Source organism: Apteryx rowi, unplaced genomic scaffold, assembly GCF_003343035.1.
Source record: "Apteryx rowi isolate R43461 unplaced genomic scaffold, aptRow1 scaffold_186, whole genome shotgun sequence".
NCBI lineage: Eukaryota > Metazoa > Chordata > Aves > Apterygiformes > Apterygidae > Apteryx > Apteryx rowi.
Window position 1 is genome coordinate 1,468,554 of NW_020448152.1, and position 19,273 is coordinate 1,487,826.

Here is a 19,273-nt window from a genome sequence, read left to right on the forward strand (position 1 = left end):
CCCCGCCCCCCGGCAGGCCCCGCCCACCCCGGCCCCTCAGGGCCTCCCTCACCCGGGTCCGGGGCAGCGGCGGCCCCGCTCGCGCAGAGCCGCTGGTTGGGGCATCCCTGGCAGGCGGCGGCCCTGCCCGCCTGGGCGCTGCTGGTGCCGGGACAGTCTGTAACGGAAAGGAGAGCTGGAGCACGAGTGCTGGGGAAGGGAGCGGGGGAACAGCCCGCCGGCGCCGCGCACCCCTCACCCTCCGGCCGCGGCCCTCCCGCCACCTCGGCCATGGCGCCCGCCGCCTGCGTCACCTCCGCGAGGGGGCCAAGGGGGCGGTGCTAGGAAGGGGCACCGCGTGCCTCGCGCGCATGCGCCGGGGCCCGGCACGCGGCGCCTCGCGACTGCTGCGGCCCCGCCCCGGCGGGCTCTGCGGGGGGAGGGGCGGCGCCGGCCGCCGCCAGGGGGAGCCCCGGGGCGGGGCCTCGCGCGGCTGCCGTTGGGCGGGGCGGGGCCTCGCGCGGCGGGAGGGCGCTAGATGGGGATAGACGCAAACGGTTGACTCCGTGCATTTTACAGCACAGTCCCGCACACTTGGAAAGAATTTCAGGTTACTACATTTTACTTTAGTCCTTTGGCAGCTTTTATACCTATGAGATTATGTGTCATTTCAGTAAATGCTGTGACACTGTTATATTTTATCACAGTTTTGAGTATATTTATTTCTGTACCTTGCTGACAGATTAATTTCCATTAATTCCACAGGTACATTCATTCGCAGGATTACTCTACCTTGATTTAGCCAATCAAATTCTGAGCAATCAGCCACTGTATTTGGTAACTAAAAGTAACAAATTGATTTTCCAAACAAACCCCATTATGTCTCAAAGCGTGCACTGCTTTGTGATACAATCTGGTCCTTATTACTGTGCACCTTGTTGCCATCACTACCCCCGTCTGTCTGTCCCAGAGCTGTTTCTGACCATGGCCTTGCCCTCTCTTCCAGTCATAGAATCACAACCTAACATTTGAATTAGATTTTAAACAATGGTGATTATTTCTTGTATCATGCATCACCCAGCATAAACTGACAGTACACCTGACTAAAAATTGTGTGTATGATCTGCATTTGTAAAACTCAATCACCTAGAGATACCAACTGAGAATCCCACTGCGAGAGATACCTTATAAACATTCAGCAAAAAACAATTCCTGCCCCAAAAGGCTTACAAAGTAGGAAAGACGGATGAGCATTAAATCATAGGCCACAATATTTAGTCTCATGAGAAGGAAATGTCTTTCAAGACCCTTGAAATGTCTTTTCAATACCCATTTCTACTTCCCCTTCCATTTTCCATTACCCACCCATAAAGGTCTCACAGTACTGTTATAGCTAAGACAGTGCAGAGTCCCAACTGCTGTAGCTGCAGCAGCAGCCATCAGAAACTACTTATATGAGTAAAGTTTATATGTTCTGAATAGGGCTTTAAAAGGTGTGACCATTTTGCTTTGAAAAAAACCCGCAAATACATAAAACACATACATGTCCCTTAAAGAAGTTTTCATTTTTTTCTTATGGAGATATATATAACAAATAAAAGCAATTAAAGCAATAGTCTATCTTGTCTTAGTTTCTTGGCATAAGACAAAGTTACTTACTCTTGAGACGAAGCCCATGAGTCCTAGCTTAAAAACCACTGATGGTACGTACCTCAAGCTTGAGAGAAAGGCAAAGATGTGAGGTGGTTTCAGATGAACTGCTAGTGAGTCAATGCCTTTCCTGCTCACAAAGCCTCTTTCTGTTATACTGGTTGCAGGTGCAACCTGTATAATGAAGATTTTCTGATTTGAACATTGTCTCAAGTATTCCCATTTCTGCCTGATTAGTCCCACAACTTGTTTGTTTTAATATACAAGCATTTTAGTTAATATTTAAGGTGGTCTCACCTTGGAAAATGATATATAGAAAAGAGTATCTGGCAATATTTGGAAAGGTACCAGCATATCCTGATGTGAAATCAGTCTTTTGGAGAAAAAATACTACAAAGTTATTTTTTTACAAACACTCTCCACTTTAACAGTTGCTAGTTTTTTAAAAAGAACAATCTGAAAAAAAAATTTTTTCTAAATAACTGTCCACCTACAAAAAAGATAAACTAGAAAAACTTTTTAAGAATACATTTAACTAAGCTATCTATGGAGTTTGGCCTCTATTTTTTGTCATTAAAAAATAAACTATTACATATTTTCCATTTCAAGTATATTTATTTCAGGTGAATGCTCATCATTGCTTGATAGTTGTATAACTTCTGCATTTATTGCTCTGTAATTATTCTCTGCTTCTATGGTAAAATAATGAAAAGAAAAATATTATGGGGAAGTGTTTATGTGAATTCAAATGTCTGGAGTAGGAGGAACCAGCTAGTAAGACATATCTGAGAAATTTATACTGTACCTTCCATATGAAAAAATTGGCTCTATTTTAGACTAGAACGCAGTACAGTGCTTTTGGTCTATGCTTCCTTTCAAACATATGGATTAGATTCATTGATGTCAGCAGGACTTTTCACATATGAAAATGAGGTACGTGTTCAAATATTTTTCTTTTGGAGTCAACAGATCATTTCCTCCATTTCTGAGAGTATTTAGAGCATTCCCACAAAAAGCGCCAAAAAGATAAAGTCTGTCTCTTCCTCAGAACCCACCTTCCTCCTGAGACAGCACGGACTTTTCTTACAAGGATATCTTGGTAAAAAAATAGCCTTTTAGTGTTTGTGTCAGGCCGGACCGAGCAGTAACTCTGCCAACACTCCTGCAATCTGTTATACTCTGGAGTAACTTTACCCTCATGGGCAGCTGCTGAGAATTAATTCCGTTGGTTATTGCAGGAGGAAAATTTCTCATATGCATAAGCATTTGCAGTATCAATTTTTTCCTGTTTATACAGCTCAATCCACTGCCTATCAAATCAGTGTGGTTCCCCTGCCTGTACCTCATGTTCCTACATTTAGCACCTACATTTGTATATATTTTAAACATCATGAAAAGATAAATTTCATTTGTAATAACATTTATTTAAAATTACCTTTTTTTAGCTGGGCCATGATGTTATGCTAGCTTTCTGAGACAAAATATGCTGAAATGTGATGCATATACATGCATATATATTTTATTTCCCCAAATTGAAAAATAAGTTAAACCATTTCATAGTCATGTATCTGGAGAAGAAAAGATGGTTGTTGTTCAGCCTTCAGCCTAGAAAAAATCAGCACTGATTCAAGGAATCTTTCTTAGAATAGTGAAATATAACACCTAATTACAAGTAATTATTTATATGCAAAATTCTTGGCACAGCAGGTGGGTCACAACGCAGGCTTAGAGCAGCAGATTTCAGAAAGAGGTTTGTGCCAGACAGGCCAGGCTGAAAGGGAAAATTAGAAAAGTTCATTCTCGGAGAAGTTACTCAACATTTAAAACTGGAGCAAAATCATCAGAAGAGGAGAGGAAAGTCTCTTCATCTTTTATACTGTTGATGGAAGTTGAATGCACAGTGAGGGGAAGGGCAAAGTCCAAGATATTTGTAGTTTTCTTTTGTCTGTTTGGACCAAGTCTCTCAAATAAAATGTAGAGATCACTGGAGGACTGTAAGCCATGACTCCCAGAGTCTGTTTGTCTGTCCAAAACGCTTGTCTCCATTGCTACACTTCCCTGCAGTAACTAACTGATGTACAAGAACCATTTCGACTCTTCTGGCACTGTCGTGTTGCTCCAGGCAAGCTCGCTGAAGGTGAACCTCCAGACCCTGCAGAGTGAGCCATTGGCAGATCGCTCTGCACCAGAACCGAGCTGTCTGTCTCAGCCTGTGCCTAGACCTTAGGGTGGCCAACACATACAGCGCTGCGCCCAGGCTCAGAGCACGGCTCCTCGGCAGGACAACGCACGAGCCCCCGGGCAGAAGGTGGGCATGGGGGGCTCCTGGCGGCGCCGGGGCCCCGGGGCACCCTGCCTGGGCTGTGCGCCAGCCTGCGCCCTTCGATGCCTGCCACCCTCCTCCTGCCCGCTGCCCTGCTGCCCCAGCAGTGCCATCGCAGAGCTCTGTGACACCACCGCTGTGTCACAGAGCCCACTGTGGCCACTGCCATAAAAGCAGCGCCTGCTGAGAGACGCCGCCGTCCCTCTCAGCTCCCCGCGCTGCCCGGGCGGGCTGAGGGTGCCAACAGCTTCGGGCTGGGTGAGGCGAGGATGGAGTTTCTTGGGACCACTCAGACCGCCAGCTACTGTGGTTCAAGGAGGAGCTGCCTGTTCCCCGACCCAGCTCCCACCAGCACCACCAAGGACACCTATCAGTCCTACTACCTCCCTGGCTACCGCTATCTCAATTCGTGGAGGCCTAGCCTGTTTTACAAGGTGTCTTCGGTCCCTCCCAGCCCTGATGATCAGCTTAATCCTGCGGGGTGGCCACCCACTGTGCTGCCATCACTGCGATCTGCCCTGCATGCCCGCTACAGCCCTCACGACTGGCATCAAACAAACCTGGTGCAGTTAAAAGGGTCTGAAGCCTCCAGGCACTGGGCTGGTAAACTGAACACTGATTCGATGAGACTGATGAGAGACAAGGACCAGTTGACCTACCAGATGCAAGAAGACAGCAGAAGAAACCTAGGAGAGAGGCTCTCCAACCTTGACTTCTGGAGAGCTGAGCTGGTCTATGAGCAGGAGTGTCTGCTGACAGAGAACCATGCCTTGGAGACAGCAAAGAAGCGACTCAAATGTGCTGCAGATGAAGCGCAAGGACCACTGCAGGTAGGTTAGAGGTAGCTACTTACTTCATGACCGTTTTGGGGAATAGGTAGAGGTAACCTGCTGAAGCAGATTAATCGAGTTTCCTATTCACTAACTGTAGTTATGCAGTCATTCCCTTACATAGGCATTAAGTTTTCAAACTTCAGCATTGGGAATGTGATAGGAGATGAGATTAAGGAATTTTGTGATGTATAAGCAACATGCTAAAGAACACAGGGGTTTTAATCTACACTCCATTTGCATGCTGAGATGTAGACCTTGCTGCACATTAATATGCAGCTAATCAGATGGCAGCTATGATGGCAGCTAATCCTTAAAAGTATGTTTTAACAGGTAAGAATGAGCCACGAGGACTGATCAGTTGTGTGCAATGAAACCACCTCCTATTCTGATCCACCCTCAGTCATTACTTGGTCATTACTTGACATGTCAACTCAGTGGCCCCTTCAGCAAAACTCAAGGTTTCAGTTCACCGCGCAGTACTGAGGCTATTGCAAATGTTCCTTGGTTTGCTTGCAGACAGCCCTAGAGTGCTTGTACAACCGTGAGAAGCGGATGGGTATAGACTTAGTTCATGATGATGTGGAAAAGAGCCTCATAAAGGTAAAATCCAACTTACTAGTTTATTACTCAAATTGTAGGAATAACTAATACCCAACTAAGTGTTTATCAGGGCAAAAACATTGAAATAATTTCTTTGTTTAGTTAGGGGAAGAAGCCAGGTTAAACTACAGATGCTGGGTGTGGTTAATGTTCTGTTCGTCCTCCCTGGCAAGAGGCAAAGACTAGCAGCCTTGGGAGTTCTTGTCCAGTTCTGTCTTCTCTGATCTTAGGACACAACATAGAGTTATTTATCAAGATTATTTTCTGGGCCATGGTATATAAAATTTCAGAAATCCTTAGAGCTTTCAATATAAAATGCTGGCTTACTGTCTTGCAATATGTATAATCTTACTAAACAAAGAAAATGAGATGGATGATAAGTGATTGCTAAATCCTTTAAATTAAAAAGAAAAAAGGTCAAATATTTTTGTCATTTTGCCATTGCTTCAGGCATTATTCTGGATTAGAAGATTGTGGAAAGATGTCTAGGCCACTTAGATAACCAGGATGTTTGTTCAGAGCCTACAATCTGCAACTTGGAGTTTAGAGTTTTTAATGAAGCACCAAGGAGCTAATATATATTATCTTAAGTGTTTAGCACTTAATTGAGGAAGAGAATTCAGGGCAGGATGAAATACTGCCTACTCTTCAACATGAACAGATGAAAAAATTTTTTTTCAAAATGAAAAATGAAAACTATTCACCCAATCTCCGCAAGCACTGCTATGCAAGCTCGAGACCGACTGCAAAGGACAACAAAGGCTCATTTTGTAATAACAGGAGAGCCTGTTCTGAAGTTGCTCTCTCTCCTACACACACTGCACAAGTGTGGAGACAGAGCTTCTGTTTTTAAATTTGGGGTGTCTTAATGATTTCCAAATTATTAGAAACAGTTTATCCACAGTTTTGAAACTCATTCATATATGACAAAACTTTATACACTCTAGCAAGAGGGTACTTTAGTCTAAAAAATTTCTTTTTTTTTAAAGAAAGAGGCTGGTATAGCATATAGTTGTTTGAGGTACCATAATTACAGTGTTTGTGTAGTTTTCAGTGTGGTTTGTTTGAGTATTTTTTATTCATTTTAAGCTGAGTGGAATCTTGGCTAATATATACACTCTCAAAAAACATATTACAATATAGCCCCTTACAGAGTCTGCTTCTAAAGTCAGACATATTTTCAACCTACACATATTAACAAAATATTTGTATTGTTCTAGAAAAGCTTATGAGTAGTTAGAGAGAGTAGCTTAATGTATTAAGGCTCCTGTTTGAAGTATCTTCATTACACCTAAACCAAGTAAAATCTGACCTTATTTTTTTTAGGGTAACTCCATCCATTAAAATCTACAAACATGCTTGATATAATACAAAAAGCCATGCAAAAACTAGTCCAAAGATACAACTTTGTAGCACAAAGGAAGAAAGGGACCAAAACACATCCTTTCTGGATCCACAATACATGTGAGATATGTGAGATGGTTGCAACATCTGGATTATGCAGAATACAAAGTATAAATTCCCTAAAACAAATGAAGTATAATGAAAGCACTGACAGCTGGGTATTTTCCACTGTAGGAGGTTGATCTACTCAAGGACTGGCAAGCAAGAATGAGAAAACTTGCAGAAAGAATCAATCAACAGTTGGGGTAAGAATTTACATTTACATTCTGTTTTTCAGAGAGGAAAGCTGAATTCAGTGTTGACTGGTATCTAATGACAGATTGAAAATAGCAAGGGCAAAGTAAGAGACTTACTCTGTCAGATGCTCATTGCCCTCCACTTCTAATTCATACTAACAATAGAATTCATATGCTAAACTGCAGAACAGCAACTCATGCCATTTAAAGCACCACCTGAATCAAGACAATTTCACAGAAGGGTTGAGGTTGGAAGGGACCTCTGGAGATCATCTAGTCTAATCCCCCTGCTCAAGCAGGGTCAATTTGCCATGCTCCCTCTTCTGCCAAAGATTTCTCTCATCTCCCGTTCATCACCACCCTTCCAGACCTTCCAGTGTAAGACCACTACAAAGAAGTGAGAGTCTGTTTTTTACTAGCTGTCTTAAAAAAATTATAGCAGTGCAAAGTTGGATTCATAGGGATAGGGAAGGAACAGCCTAATATAACCACTTGATTAATAAATGACAATTAGTGTGACAAGACATACCATTCTCTGGGGGTCTGTTCTGGAGAGTGCTAAGAACAGACCTCCCATGCCAGCTTGCCACGCGATGGAGTGAGGAGGCAGCAGGCTCTCAAACAGCAGAAGGTAGATGTGTTTGCAACTGGGGTTTCCAAAGATGACTGTGACTCAATTTTAAAAGTCATGTTTAAGCTGAAATCCTTCATTAAAATTTGGGACACCAATATTATAACAAAATTATGCCAATGTTGCTATGTGTCGCACTGGAGGGAAGTTCAGAAGGAATTGAATTTTTTTTTAAATGCAAAACTAGTTTTAAAGGAAAATTATATTGATAAAAGAAACTTGCATCTAAGCACATCATAAGGTATTTATTTAGCAGTGGAGTTATGGAATGAACCTAAATAATTTTTATGCATGTTATGGGAGGTTTTTGCTTTGGAATTTATTTTATTTCTTTGACAGTATGCAAATATCCTGGTAAGTGCAGATTATACTGCAGTATTAACATTTAATTAAGTAAAACTCCATACAGTCTCTTCTGCAGGCAGAACTGACACAAATAAAAAAGTCATGTTTATACAACATGACAAGACTCGCAAAAGAGAGAGTACAAGTATTCATGTATCACGAAGGCAAAATTAGGAACAGCAGTACTTGATTGTTAGGTTATGGGAGAAAATGACATAAGCAAATTTTGCAAATGATTGCTCTGATTAATGGCACTCTCACATGAGTCAGGTTAGATGCATTTCTGGAGCTCATCCCACTATTGTAATATATTGAGTATATTATCAGATAAAAACTAGGTAGCATGAATTTTGTCTAACTCCTTTGTCTGGGATTTCAAGCTACCTTTGATTCAGTTCTGTGACCACAGCAGGCAGACTGATACTAATGCCAACTGATGCTTGCAAAAAATGTGAACGTCTGCAGTCTTCCTGATGCATTGGAAAGCAGGATTTTGATTCTTTCTTCATCCATATTACTCCCATTATAGTCAAACAGCTATGTCAGGTCTCCTCCCTCTTTGGAAGAGCCAAAGGAAAATAAGTTATTCCAAAAATTCCTTATGGGTAAGAAAGCAGAGATAGAGCTTTCCCCCTAGTAGTCAAGATGAGCAGAAATATTTAAGCAGACTTTCTTTCTAGTGATGTACACTAGAGTTATTCTAAGTGACTTTTTCCTCCTGATTTGGAAACCTGGGAAACCAGAACTCTGGTCTGAACTTTGCGTTCTCACTTGCAACTTTGCTGGCAGGAAGGTTACCACTGAAAGCCTCCTCCCTTTTGCTCTGAGGCTTTCCTTCCTGGCACAGAACAACTGTCTCTTGTTTTTCACCCTTTTGGTCATCTATCTATCATCAAACTGACAAACTCCATTAAATGCAGTGAGTTAAATACAGGTCTTTGAGGAATACTCACCAGAGGCTAAAAATTGAGCAGGCATGAATGGTATAGCAGCTCCCTCTAGCTAAATGACAGTGCAAAGCATTTTCATGCCACAGTGTAAATGCCAGCAGACTATAAAATCATGTGTTGGAGAAAGCAGAATGAAAGAAATTAGCTGTTCAGCACAAAAACGTAAAAGGTGGTTCATATTAAGGTAAGACTTTGTTCTTCACAGTATCAACAGAGATGTACAGCACACTCTGGAGCAAGATCTTTCTGACAAAAACTCAGCCCATTTTATTGATGAGAAGTGTTTTAATCTGAGGAACACATCGGACAGCATCAGCTTTTACCATGGAGTGGAGAAAATAGATGGAACGTGAGTATAAGTGGTTATTGTAGTCTTCTCTTTCCATGCACCTTGCTGTATGTAAGCCTGATTACAGCACAAGCCCCAGCCTTATATGTGAGAAGTCATACAGAAATAAGTGGCTTCTCTCTCAGTACGGCGCTTTCTTTTTCCTTGGGGAAACCCTCCATCACCCTCAATTACTCCCTGCCTTCTAGTGACTGCCATTGTTGGAGGCCAGGCAGAAGCTGTTAGTCTGCAGCACCTACAATATTGAATGTGCAGTGAGCTGTATTTTACAGAAAGGACCATCCTTTACGACTGTGTAGCAGCTGACTCCTTGTCTTCAAAGTGCTTCATGCAGACTTCTCCTTTGGTTTTGATTTATACTGTTTTGCGACCTTCTGGTTTCCAGACCAAACCCAATCAAAGCAAAGTTGTGAAAAGCTAAGGTGTGCATTTAGGTGCAATTTTGTAAACAGCATGCAAATGTACACCAAGGACTTTACATATTTTTCATAAGAATAGGTTGGATCACTTTGAAATTAGGTCATCAAGTTACAGAGAAATGTGTATTAAACAGTATGACTGAAAAGATTTAGCACACCTTTATCATTCCTGACTGAACAAGTTATACACAGTTTTAAAAACTGTGTATTACTACTTGCCTTGTGAAGACCTGCATCCAGTTCTAAAGCAACAGCAGAAGAAAACCCAGCTTGCAATAGAGGGCAGTGTTTTTGTGCTAATGACTTACTAGTTGCCTTATCACTCTTTAACACAGCAGTATTTGAATGGTGAATGTACTCCATAATCTCAAGTGATACCCATTCTGTCCTGTTGGACGGAGGAGGGAAGAATCAATATCGTTTGTTTACTTACATTCTGCTTTTCATTAAAAGATCACCTCATTCACTATTGAAATGAAGGCATATCCAAGAGGAACTTGGCAGGCATTCTGCTGACACTAGTAACACCACCTACTTTTAGGATTATCCCTGAATAAGAATATTCTTGTACCAACTCTGGCAAAGAGCAGATTCATGTGAATAAGTTTTACAGCCTTTTTCCTTTCTCATCAACCATTATCCAAAGCAGTGACATTTTTCATTATCATTTTACTGAAATCATTTGTCAGACTGAGACATACCTGCAGCACTTATACCTGCAGCACTTAGGAGCAAAGCAGAACAGGTGTTTTCTGCCTGAATCGTTCAACAGAGACAGCCAAATAAATTACAATCTGGAAAAGCAATGTTGAAGAACAGATTAAATATTTCAGATAGTCAAGACAGAAACCTTCTTGGAAGCTTATTTTATGATCATAAAATGTATATAATCCATCAGACCATAGAGAAAAGCAAACAAAAAAATTCCCAGAAAGTACACTAAGATTATCTAGATCAGTAGCTGTAAGCACAGTCAGTTTATATTTACTATGCTGATTTATGCACTTTACTGTGATAGCTGTTGGGTGTCTGAAACTTTTCAGAGCAACTGCCTAAATAAATGTGTAGCACTAAGGAATTCCAAATCCTCTGATTTAGCAAGATCAGTATTTCAGTTTGGAGAGAGAGGAATACCCTACGAAAAACTGTAAAAAAGGCCACTAAGAAAAGAAGCACTGAAAACATTGACTTTCTGTGTCCCTTAGTATTTATTCTCAGTATTCTGTTAAAATGTTAAGAAAACAAATGTTGAACTCAAAAAATAGTGACCTGATCCTTGAGAATTTAACATACACACATAGTTTTTAGGGGGAACTTTTGTATGAAGAAAGAGGTCTAAATGCCTAAAGTTTGACTCAGCCTTTCATGTTGGCAAGTAAAATATCTGTCCCTTTTCCTAAAATACGCTAAAGATTTCTGGGTGAAGGTAGAAGTGATCCAGGAGGCTAAGCAGTGTATTGAAGAAGGAGGTGAATTTAGCTTATGCTGCACCACTTTTCAAGGTGTGTGCTCCACATCGTGTCATGCCCAGGGTAGCTTTCACAGCTCACTTCCTTTAAGCACTTGTCACTGGTCCCAACTATGTAACTAGCAGAAGAATTATGACTGCCCAGTCATAATTCTACACATCTCCAGGCTTTGTGCTTTCCTAATGTCACCCCTCCTTCCACACGCTTCTTTTTCTTTTAAATTAAAATTACTGGTTCTCCCCCGCAAAAAGTAACCACAACTTCCTAATCACTCTGAAAATGTCAGTTTTTCTTAGCTTTTTTTTTTGCATTAAAAGGAGAATAAATCACCTTAATAATTTAGAAGACACCACAACAAGGAGGTTCAGCTAAACTTTCTTGACAAACTAGACACTAGCAACACTATAAGATAAATAGCAGTTTGTGGTTAAAAGAATGCACTGAAATGATCATCAAATGTCCAGCGAGGCAGAGAGTGTGTGTCTATTGAAATAAATGGCTGAGATTAATGGCTTTGCTGGCATTAAAAAACACATCTGGATGGGATTAAAAATGTTCACCTGCAGATTTGTTTTGTCCATCCTTCATATCCCTAAAAGCTGCCATGCCAGTGTAAAGCACAATATCTAGATTCAAACTTTCAGCAAAGGGAGGGCTCAGGCTGCAGGTTTAAAGCCACACAGATTCCCAGTTTGGAAAGATCTGAATTTGGGTTTTACATTCAGTGAGTTATGATAATGAAGGCCAATTGTGAAGCTTGGACATGAAATCACATGTCCCAAAGTTTGGGTGTTTACAGCACCCTGCAGAGGAGCCCTCATGCATGGTATTTTTCAGTACAGGAGCCCTATATTCAGTTTTATTGTGTATTCCCAGGCTTTTCCCTAACACAGCCAGTTCTGTATGTCTCATAGATATTACTAAATTTAACTGTAATAGCCCTGCAAGTTAGGGCAGAGGTGGATATTTATCCAAATGACACAGAAGGACAGTGATGGGGTTGGGAGAAAAGTCCAGTTATTCTGACTCCTAGGTCAGTGCCTTGTCGGTTTCCTGCTGCCATTCCTTCTGGTGATGAAGGCTCCTAGGAGGTCAGAGCCCCACGCTTCATTACACAGGTCACGTCTCATGCAGTAGGGCTGCTTAGATAGAAGACAGCTGTCTGAAACTATGAGCTGTGTAACAATCCTCCTCACTGTGGTTTCTTGCCCATCTTCCCTGAACTACATTGGACTCTCATGTTCTCTGGTGGTGACACACAGCTCAGTCTTCCCAGGATAAAGGCTTTGGGATCACAAAAATATACAGTATTTGAATCTAATTTGATGGTCTGCTGTGTACAGGCATTCATGCTAATAATCTAATAATCCCTTAAAACCACTAACATTCTGAAACTTGACACAGAGAAGTGAGTCAAATTTCAGCTGAAATACAGCAGGTATCAACTCAGACCACCACCTAGTCTGTTAAAGATGGAGTGAAACTATATTGCTGACATGCATACCTGATCCTGAAAAACTATTTTAAAGCATAAGTATACAACAAGTATGCAAGAACAGGTCAGTCTTTAAAAGCAATACATAAATCAGCTTACTTTGGAGTTGAAGCCAAGGGCATTGAGACCTTTAGTTAGCAGCTATATAAATACTGGCTAGAAAACAAAGATTTTGCTGAGGATTAATGTAATTTACTTGTCGTCTATTTCAGGAAATAGAGATTTTCATTCTTCCTTGTTGTACTTCAGGGTTTTTATTATTTTTGTTTTTTTACTTTTTGTACTACAACAACTAAGCAAACCATAGGAACTCTGTAGAAGGAACAGCTCTCCATAAGTGCTGACAAATCTTTGGTTTGCATGAAACATACAAAAAAATAGCAGGTATGGAACCCATAAAATCATCTGATGTGTAAGACTGCACACAGTTCAAAGAATCAGCACTTTGTAATTATCACTGAACAGAAGATAGCTCACCTAGGCTTTAATTTTATTTTCTTTTTATTTTCTTCTTTTTTTTTTAATTTCTTTCTAGCGTCTCAGTTCCTGAAACATGGGCTAAATTCAGTGAAGACAATATCAAGTCCTCTCAGCATGCAAGGGCCAACTCCATCAGGCTCCGGGACGAGACAGAGGCTGCACTGGAGAATGCATCTGAGGAGATGTGGAGTCATTTCACGAGTACTAACTTGGCTTTTAATAATCGCATTTCGGAAGTAGCTGATGCAAAGAACAAACTCCAAGCTCAACTGGCCAAGGTAAGAAATTACTAAGGGTTGGCAGCTGCCTATTATCTTATAATACGCAGAAGTTTTTCTAGAGTTTACATCCTTCCTCAATGAGCATCTCCCCAAAATGTATAGCTGTATTACTTTTCCTCAAGCAGTGCATTAGAATCACACATACATATAAGAGATCACTCAAAGATGAGCAGACTGACAAGACGAGGTTTTACATCATACAACATTAGTCCTATGTGGAGATTTACTCTGATTATGTTCATTTGCAACTTACAGTTCTACAATGGGGAAAGTTATCTTAGATGGGTTTTTTTTGATATTTTATATTTGTTGATGATATTTCCTGACCATTTTCTGGCCCAGGAATAGTACATGAATTACTTTAAATTATTTAATTTTATTTTGTAAATAATGAGCTAACTTTGGAAACTGTGCAAATAAAAAAGTCCTACAAACAGCAGCACATTTGGAAGGAGAAGACTAAAAGTTTTTACACTTTCATCTTGCAGCAGCAAGGAAAGAGCCTTGCATTAACTAAAAATTTATTTTTAAATATTTGAGTTTAATTCAGAAAGTTTGAGAGACTGAACAGACAAAATGAGCACTGATGAGAAATGTTAACTTTGGCTTCTTTCATTTGCTACCTGGGATAAGTTACGTAGAGGAGAAATGCTCTGAATGACAGAGCAAGGCTAACTTGCTAAAGGCACCATGCTTCCTTCAGTATGAAGACTTTTGTGCGCTGCATTTCCTATTAACTGAACTGTGCAACAGTTGTGGATTTGCCAATTTTTTATTTCTTCACAATCAGTTTGCTTGCTTTTCCAAAGGCCTTGTGGACTTCCTGTCTAGCTGCAGTTTCATACCTCCTTTATTACCCCAAATTATTTAAACCTTATTTTCTTTTGTTAGTTTGTAGTAGCTAAGCTGAATAATTTAAGAAAGCAATAAATCATCCTTAAAATCATATTTTTTTACAAAAAAACCCAAACGAACTATGTAATAGCATGGTGACAAATTTCACTTAATAGTTCATTCAGCTGTCTTGTCAGTAACAATAATAAATCTGAGTCAATAAACTCAGAGTCAAGCTTTAAAAGGGGTTTGATAATGTTATATATCCAAACTCCTAGTGCATTTATCAAATAAAGTGGCTTTACTCATGTTCACTCATTTGTTTCAATGCACATCTGGAAACAATAGTGCTTTCCTGCCATTCTGCTTGCCCTAAGTAGTTTAAGATGTTTTTAGTTTATTTTTAGGGACTCGTAGGAAAGTGCAAACTAACCAGCTAAATGTGTGAAATCATAGCACATAAATGAATGTGTTTTCTTCTAAATTTTTTCTGCATATAAAGCAGGAAAGATGCTGAATGTAGTCTTCATGTGTTTTACGTTGAATATGAATACAGTAAAGGCAACTACAGCATTTTTCCTTAAACTGGACCATCCATATAAATTTCTCGTGGATTATAATCTATGAATATTTGCTTCACATTTTCCACTGACCTTTTCTAACACTTCTGAGCATCACTTTTATAAAAGGCCTTAAAGCATAAGGTAGCACAGAGTATATATATAGAATCGCAAAGTGCATTGTGAGATATCAACATAATACCAGAGATTCGGTCACGGAGTCCAGTTGATACAATGAGATAACTTCTAATAACTGTAATATAATGGAAGAAAAACTGATTCGTGTCCCTATGCTATCACACCATTAGATTGCAGTAATAAGCTATCTGAAGAAAATGAATAATCATATTTATATAAAGAATAATTAGTTTGTGTGGTACACATGAATAAAAAAGTGTCATGTAGACAGGAAAGTCTGCAAGTCCTTTCTTTCTCTTTATGAACTACTGCAGCTGTATATGCTGACATACAAAGTGATAGTTAGCATTTCCATAGCAGAGATAACTTACTCACGATGTAAACACCCCCAGGAACATAGAGCAGAATAACAAAATGCTAGTAGAGAAGAAAACTGCATATGCTAGTGAGGAAAAATTCAGGCTGGTCAGTGCTGCCAAGTCTGGAGGCAAGGAAATGGTAGTTTTCCTCCACCATGTCATTTCCATAGGCTGACTGTCATTCCCTATGCATGTATTTCTGAATAACAGAAGATAGCTAAGGGAACTGCTTAGGCTAGCAGTACCTGCGCTCTAATCTAGGAGTCTAGTTTTGATTCTCAGTCTCAGCCTAGAGCAGAAGCCAAAAACATGGACTAACGGTGAAAAGGAAAATGGAATAGGCTTGCTCAGTGAAAGCATTGCTGGTTAAGATGTAGAGGATGTTATATGATAGGAGTCCTGTTAATTCTCTTGCTCATGATTGTACCGTGAAGTGAGGGCAAGAGTGAGTAAGGAGCGAGCACCCAGTTAACAATCATCTATAGCTAAGCGTAACAGACCACCTTTTCTTCCTTGCTCCAGTCTTGCAGTATAGGCTGTAACCACCAGAGAAAAGAACCTCCAGAATATTTTTAAATAAGAGACCCAACAGAGCAGCTAGGAGACTGTACTTCTCTTAAACTGTACTGCACTTCTGTTCTTCCTTTGGGATATGGTTATAATCAAAAGCAGCTACTACAGTTCCTGTTTCCTTCATATCTAATAGCAATTAGACAAAGGGTGTCACAGTTTCATTTTTGTGTTAAAAAATTAATCACTCTTTCAAAGGCTGTTTTTGCACTGAGTTCTCAACCAAGACTGCTGCTTTTAAAGCTAGCATACCCTCTGCCAAATTCTTTTCTTAGTTAAGCAGACTAGCTCCATGAAATGGGAGAAGAACAAGCATAGAAAAGGTTTGCTACCTTGGAACCAGGAAAAACTATTTATTTAATGAGGTCTGGAACCCATTTCTGAATGAAAAATACTTTTATGCTTTGCAAAGCAGCAAAATCTCTTCCAAACAAACAACTATGCAGCCAGCCTCTCTCACCTGTTTGTTTCTAAACCCAGTGCTCCAAGTAAGGAAAGAATCAAAAATACACAAAGGAGTAAATACTGTGAATATGATGATCTAAAAATGATCCCATGATGAAATGGCACATTTTCTTCTGTTTATATCATTTACACATAAAAGATCAGCTGGTTAAGGTTATGAACCAAAGGCCTAATGTCTCAACTTGTAGTCCACTGCATGCTCTTTAAAAACATAGAGCACCAGATGGAACAGCTTTTATCTTACACTCTAGATTTCATCTAGTGTGTCTGGAAGCAATTTTGGAACTAAGCTTTTTATAAAAACTCATCTAATTAGACTTGTAAACTCTGGAATCAGTACACTATAGTAGTATCTGTGTTTGATATTGTGGCCGTGATTATGCTGCATGCTGTGGTTAGCATTTGTAATATGTGTACTTAAAATCTTTTTCCTGGACTGAAATTTTTTCATATTCAGTTTATGTTGCCTATATGTATGCATAATGGTGAATATCAGCCAAACTAATCATGTAAGTATAATCCATGCAGATCAAAACCATGCTTAGTTTTATTCTAGGACATTGTCTTCTTTTATGTTCAGACAAGTGTGCACTATTTACCAAAAGATACACAGAATACATCTGTGCAGTGAGGTATGCTCTGTTTTTATTTCTATCAAGCATTATGCCAGAAGTTTTGCCAGGACCTTGTCCATCAATGACATAATGTCTCCATCCCAGGTCACAAACTGTGCAAGTCTCAGACTAAGAACTGCATAGTAGTCCATCTGTTTTTATAAGCATTTTGCCTGCTGCTAGCTCTGCTGGTGGACTTGTACCTCAGTCTCTGCAATGTTCCTGCACCATTTACCTTGATCTGCTGATAAAAAGACTCCAAGAGTTTTCCTGTTGTAATTGATTGAAGTTCTGTCACACAATTTAACCCAAGTTCTCACTACAGAATGTCCACGTATCCTATTTAGAAGCAGATCAACAAGGTTTGCTGTTCAGAAAAAGATTTCATATAGTTTGCCTTAACCATACACACTTCCCAATCCAGGTAACACCAAGGCATGCACCTAAGAACTTTTCCTGGTATGCATTTGAAAAACAGATTTGAGAAAATAATAAGCACAGGAGCAAAAAGAAAAACCCCAAACACCCCTGTCCCCCCCAAACTCCCCCAAACCTAAGCTGCTTGACACAAGACAAAACACAGGATGAAAACATACATGCAGTATCATTTTATAACATACATAACCTCTTCCACCACTTTTTTTACTCTTAACCTACACTAAGTTGCATTTGGTTAGAGGAATGGTTTAGGAATTTACAGATATCTTGTCTTAGGACAGATAGCTGTGTTTTTACCCTTTATTTTAGCAGATACTTGGTCTGAATCCCAATAACGAATGGTTTCCAAATTCACATCAAGTTTCCAAGCCATCATTAGGGAAGTCTCAGAAAAGCACTGGTAGTCAGTGATTCCCACTTGCTTTTCTGCATTCTCAGTCCAGCTGCTGTCTGCTCTCACTATTACTTCATCTGGCACTCACCCTCCCCATTGATGTATTTGGGAAACTGCTTGAGTTTTGTCCACTTTAGGAGTTTCAGTGTCTGCTCTTCCTGCCTGCCACTGCTTTGGGAGAAAAATGCTTGGTGAAGCTGACAATCCCCAAGTCTAACAGAAGTTTGGGAATGGTTTCATTGGGTGAAACATTAAAAAAGGACTAAGTTGCTTTTGTATGACTGAACAGGAAATTATTAAATGCATAAGGGAAATGCTGTCCTTAGAAACCTGCTTTATCAGTCTCCCTGTCCAGCTCACTGTAAAGCTTCTAAGCAGAATTATTCCCTGCCCACTTTTGCTTGATTTTCTTGTAGAGGCCAAGTCAATTTGCTATCTTAACAGTGGCAATCAAGCTGAGTATGTGGGAGCAAGGGTGTGGTATAAAGCATTTCCTACTCCAACTCCAAAGCCCAGAAGTAATCACAACTGCAAGAATGATTAAAGGACTGGAAAGTAGGCAATTGGCAGAATAAGTTCCTCAACTTTTTCTTTAGCAGACTGAAAGGATGATGTTAATAGCACTAGATGACACTACTTTATTTAGCCTATTCAAGAGATGATTTGGGATAGGAGCAGAAAACTTGCTAAATCAGTAAGTATCTATGCAAAAGAAAAAAAGCACCATAATAGAAGACTCTTGGCTTGAGCAGACAAAGACAAAAGAAGAATCAGTGGCTAGAAGGCAGAACTAGACAAACCCAGATGGGAAACATAAGCACATACTTTTCAGAACAAAGGAATTCATCATTGCAACAGCTTACCACAGATAGTGGCTTCATTAGCACCAGGAACATGAAATCGAGATCAGTGTTCTCCCTTGAAAGCTCTGCTCTTTCTACAAACACTGGCTCACAAATAGGAATTACTACTACAGGATAGACTACTGACCTGCATGCAGTGCAGGTGACAGATAACTATAACTAAGCCCAAAGACTGAAAGTGTCCCATCTGCAATTCTGTCCCAGTTGCACAAGGAAACAAGGCTATCATTGATTTGTCTTATTTAGTTTTGGAACTAATTTCAGTCATAACAATATGAGATCCATCCAGAATTTGGATTGCAGAGCCCTGGACATATGAGATGCTGGAGGCACAAGCCAAGGAGTCCTAGTTGAATACTTAGCAAGGGTTAGATTATGAACCAAAGAAGGTATTTCAGTTCCATGGTGTTTCATCATCATTGAGCTGAAAGAGGATGTGGTCTTTTGGGGGTGCAAATGTTCTCCAAGAGTCTAAACAGAACACAGGACTCTGGCTCTGGTCCCAGGGGCGGATTTTTAGGCTGGTGAATGGAAAACATAGCCTACCTAATATAATGTAGAAGATGGAGGTATGGTGTCTTCAGCATGCCTCTC

At 40.2% G+C, this 19,273-nt stretch overlaps 2 protein-coding genes across 2 annotated transcripts in view; one reads left to right on the plus strand and one right to left on the minus strand.

Annotated features, from left to right (window-relative positions):
* Positions 1–287, minus strand: part of NUBP1 (nucleotide binding protein 1) — a 7,187-nt gene extending 6,900 nt beyond the window's left edge. The window contains exons 1-2 of the mRNA XM_026061832.1: positions 264–287; positions 53–157 (exon numbers count right to left, since the gene is read on the minus strand). Of these exons, the coding sequence (XP_025917617.1) occupies positions 53–157; positions 264–272 (114 nt within the window). The 5' untranslated portion in view covers positions 273–287. The remainder of the gene's footprint in view (positions 1–52; positions 158–263) is intronic.
* A 3,934-nt stretch (positions 288–4,221) lies between these two features.
* The window catches only part of TEKT5 (tektin 5), a 28,906-nt gene continuing 13,854 nt past the window's right edge, over positions 4,222–19,273 (plus strand). Inside the window, exons 1-5 of the mRNA XM_026061890.1 lie at positions 4,222–4,786; positions 5,306–5,385; positions 6,964–7,034; positions 9,157–9,300; positions 13,219–13,441. Coding sequence (XP_025917675.1) covers positions 4,222–4,786; positions 5,306–5,385; positions 6,964–7,034; positions 9,157–9,300; positions 13,219–13,441 — 1,083 coding nt within the window. The remainder of the gene's footprint in view (positions 4,787–5,305; positions 5,386–6,963; positions 7,035–9,156; positions 9,301–13,218; positions 13,442–19,273) is intronic.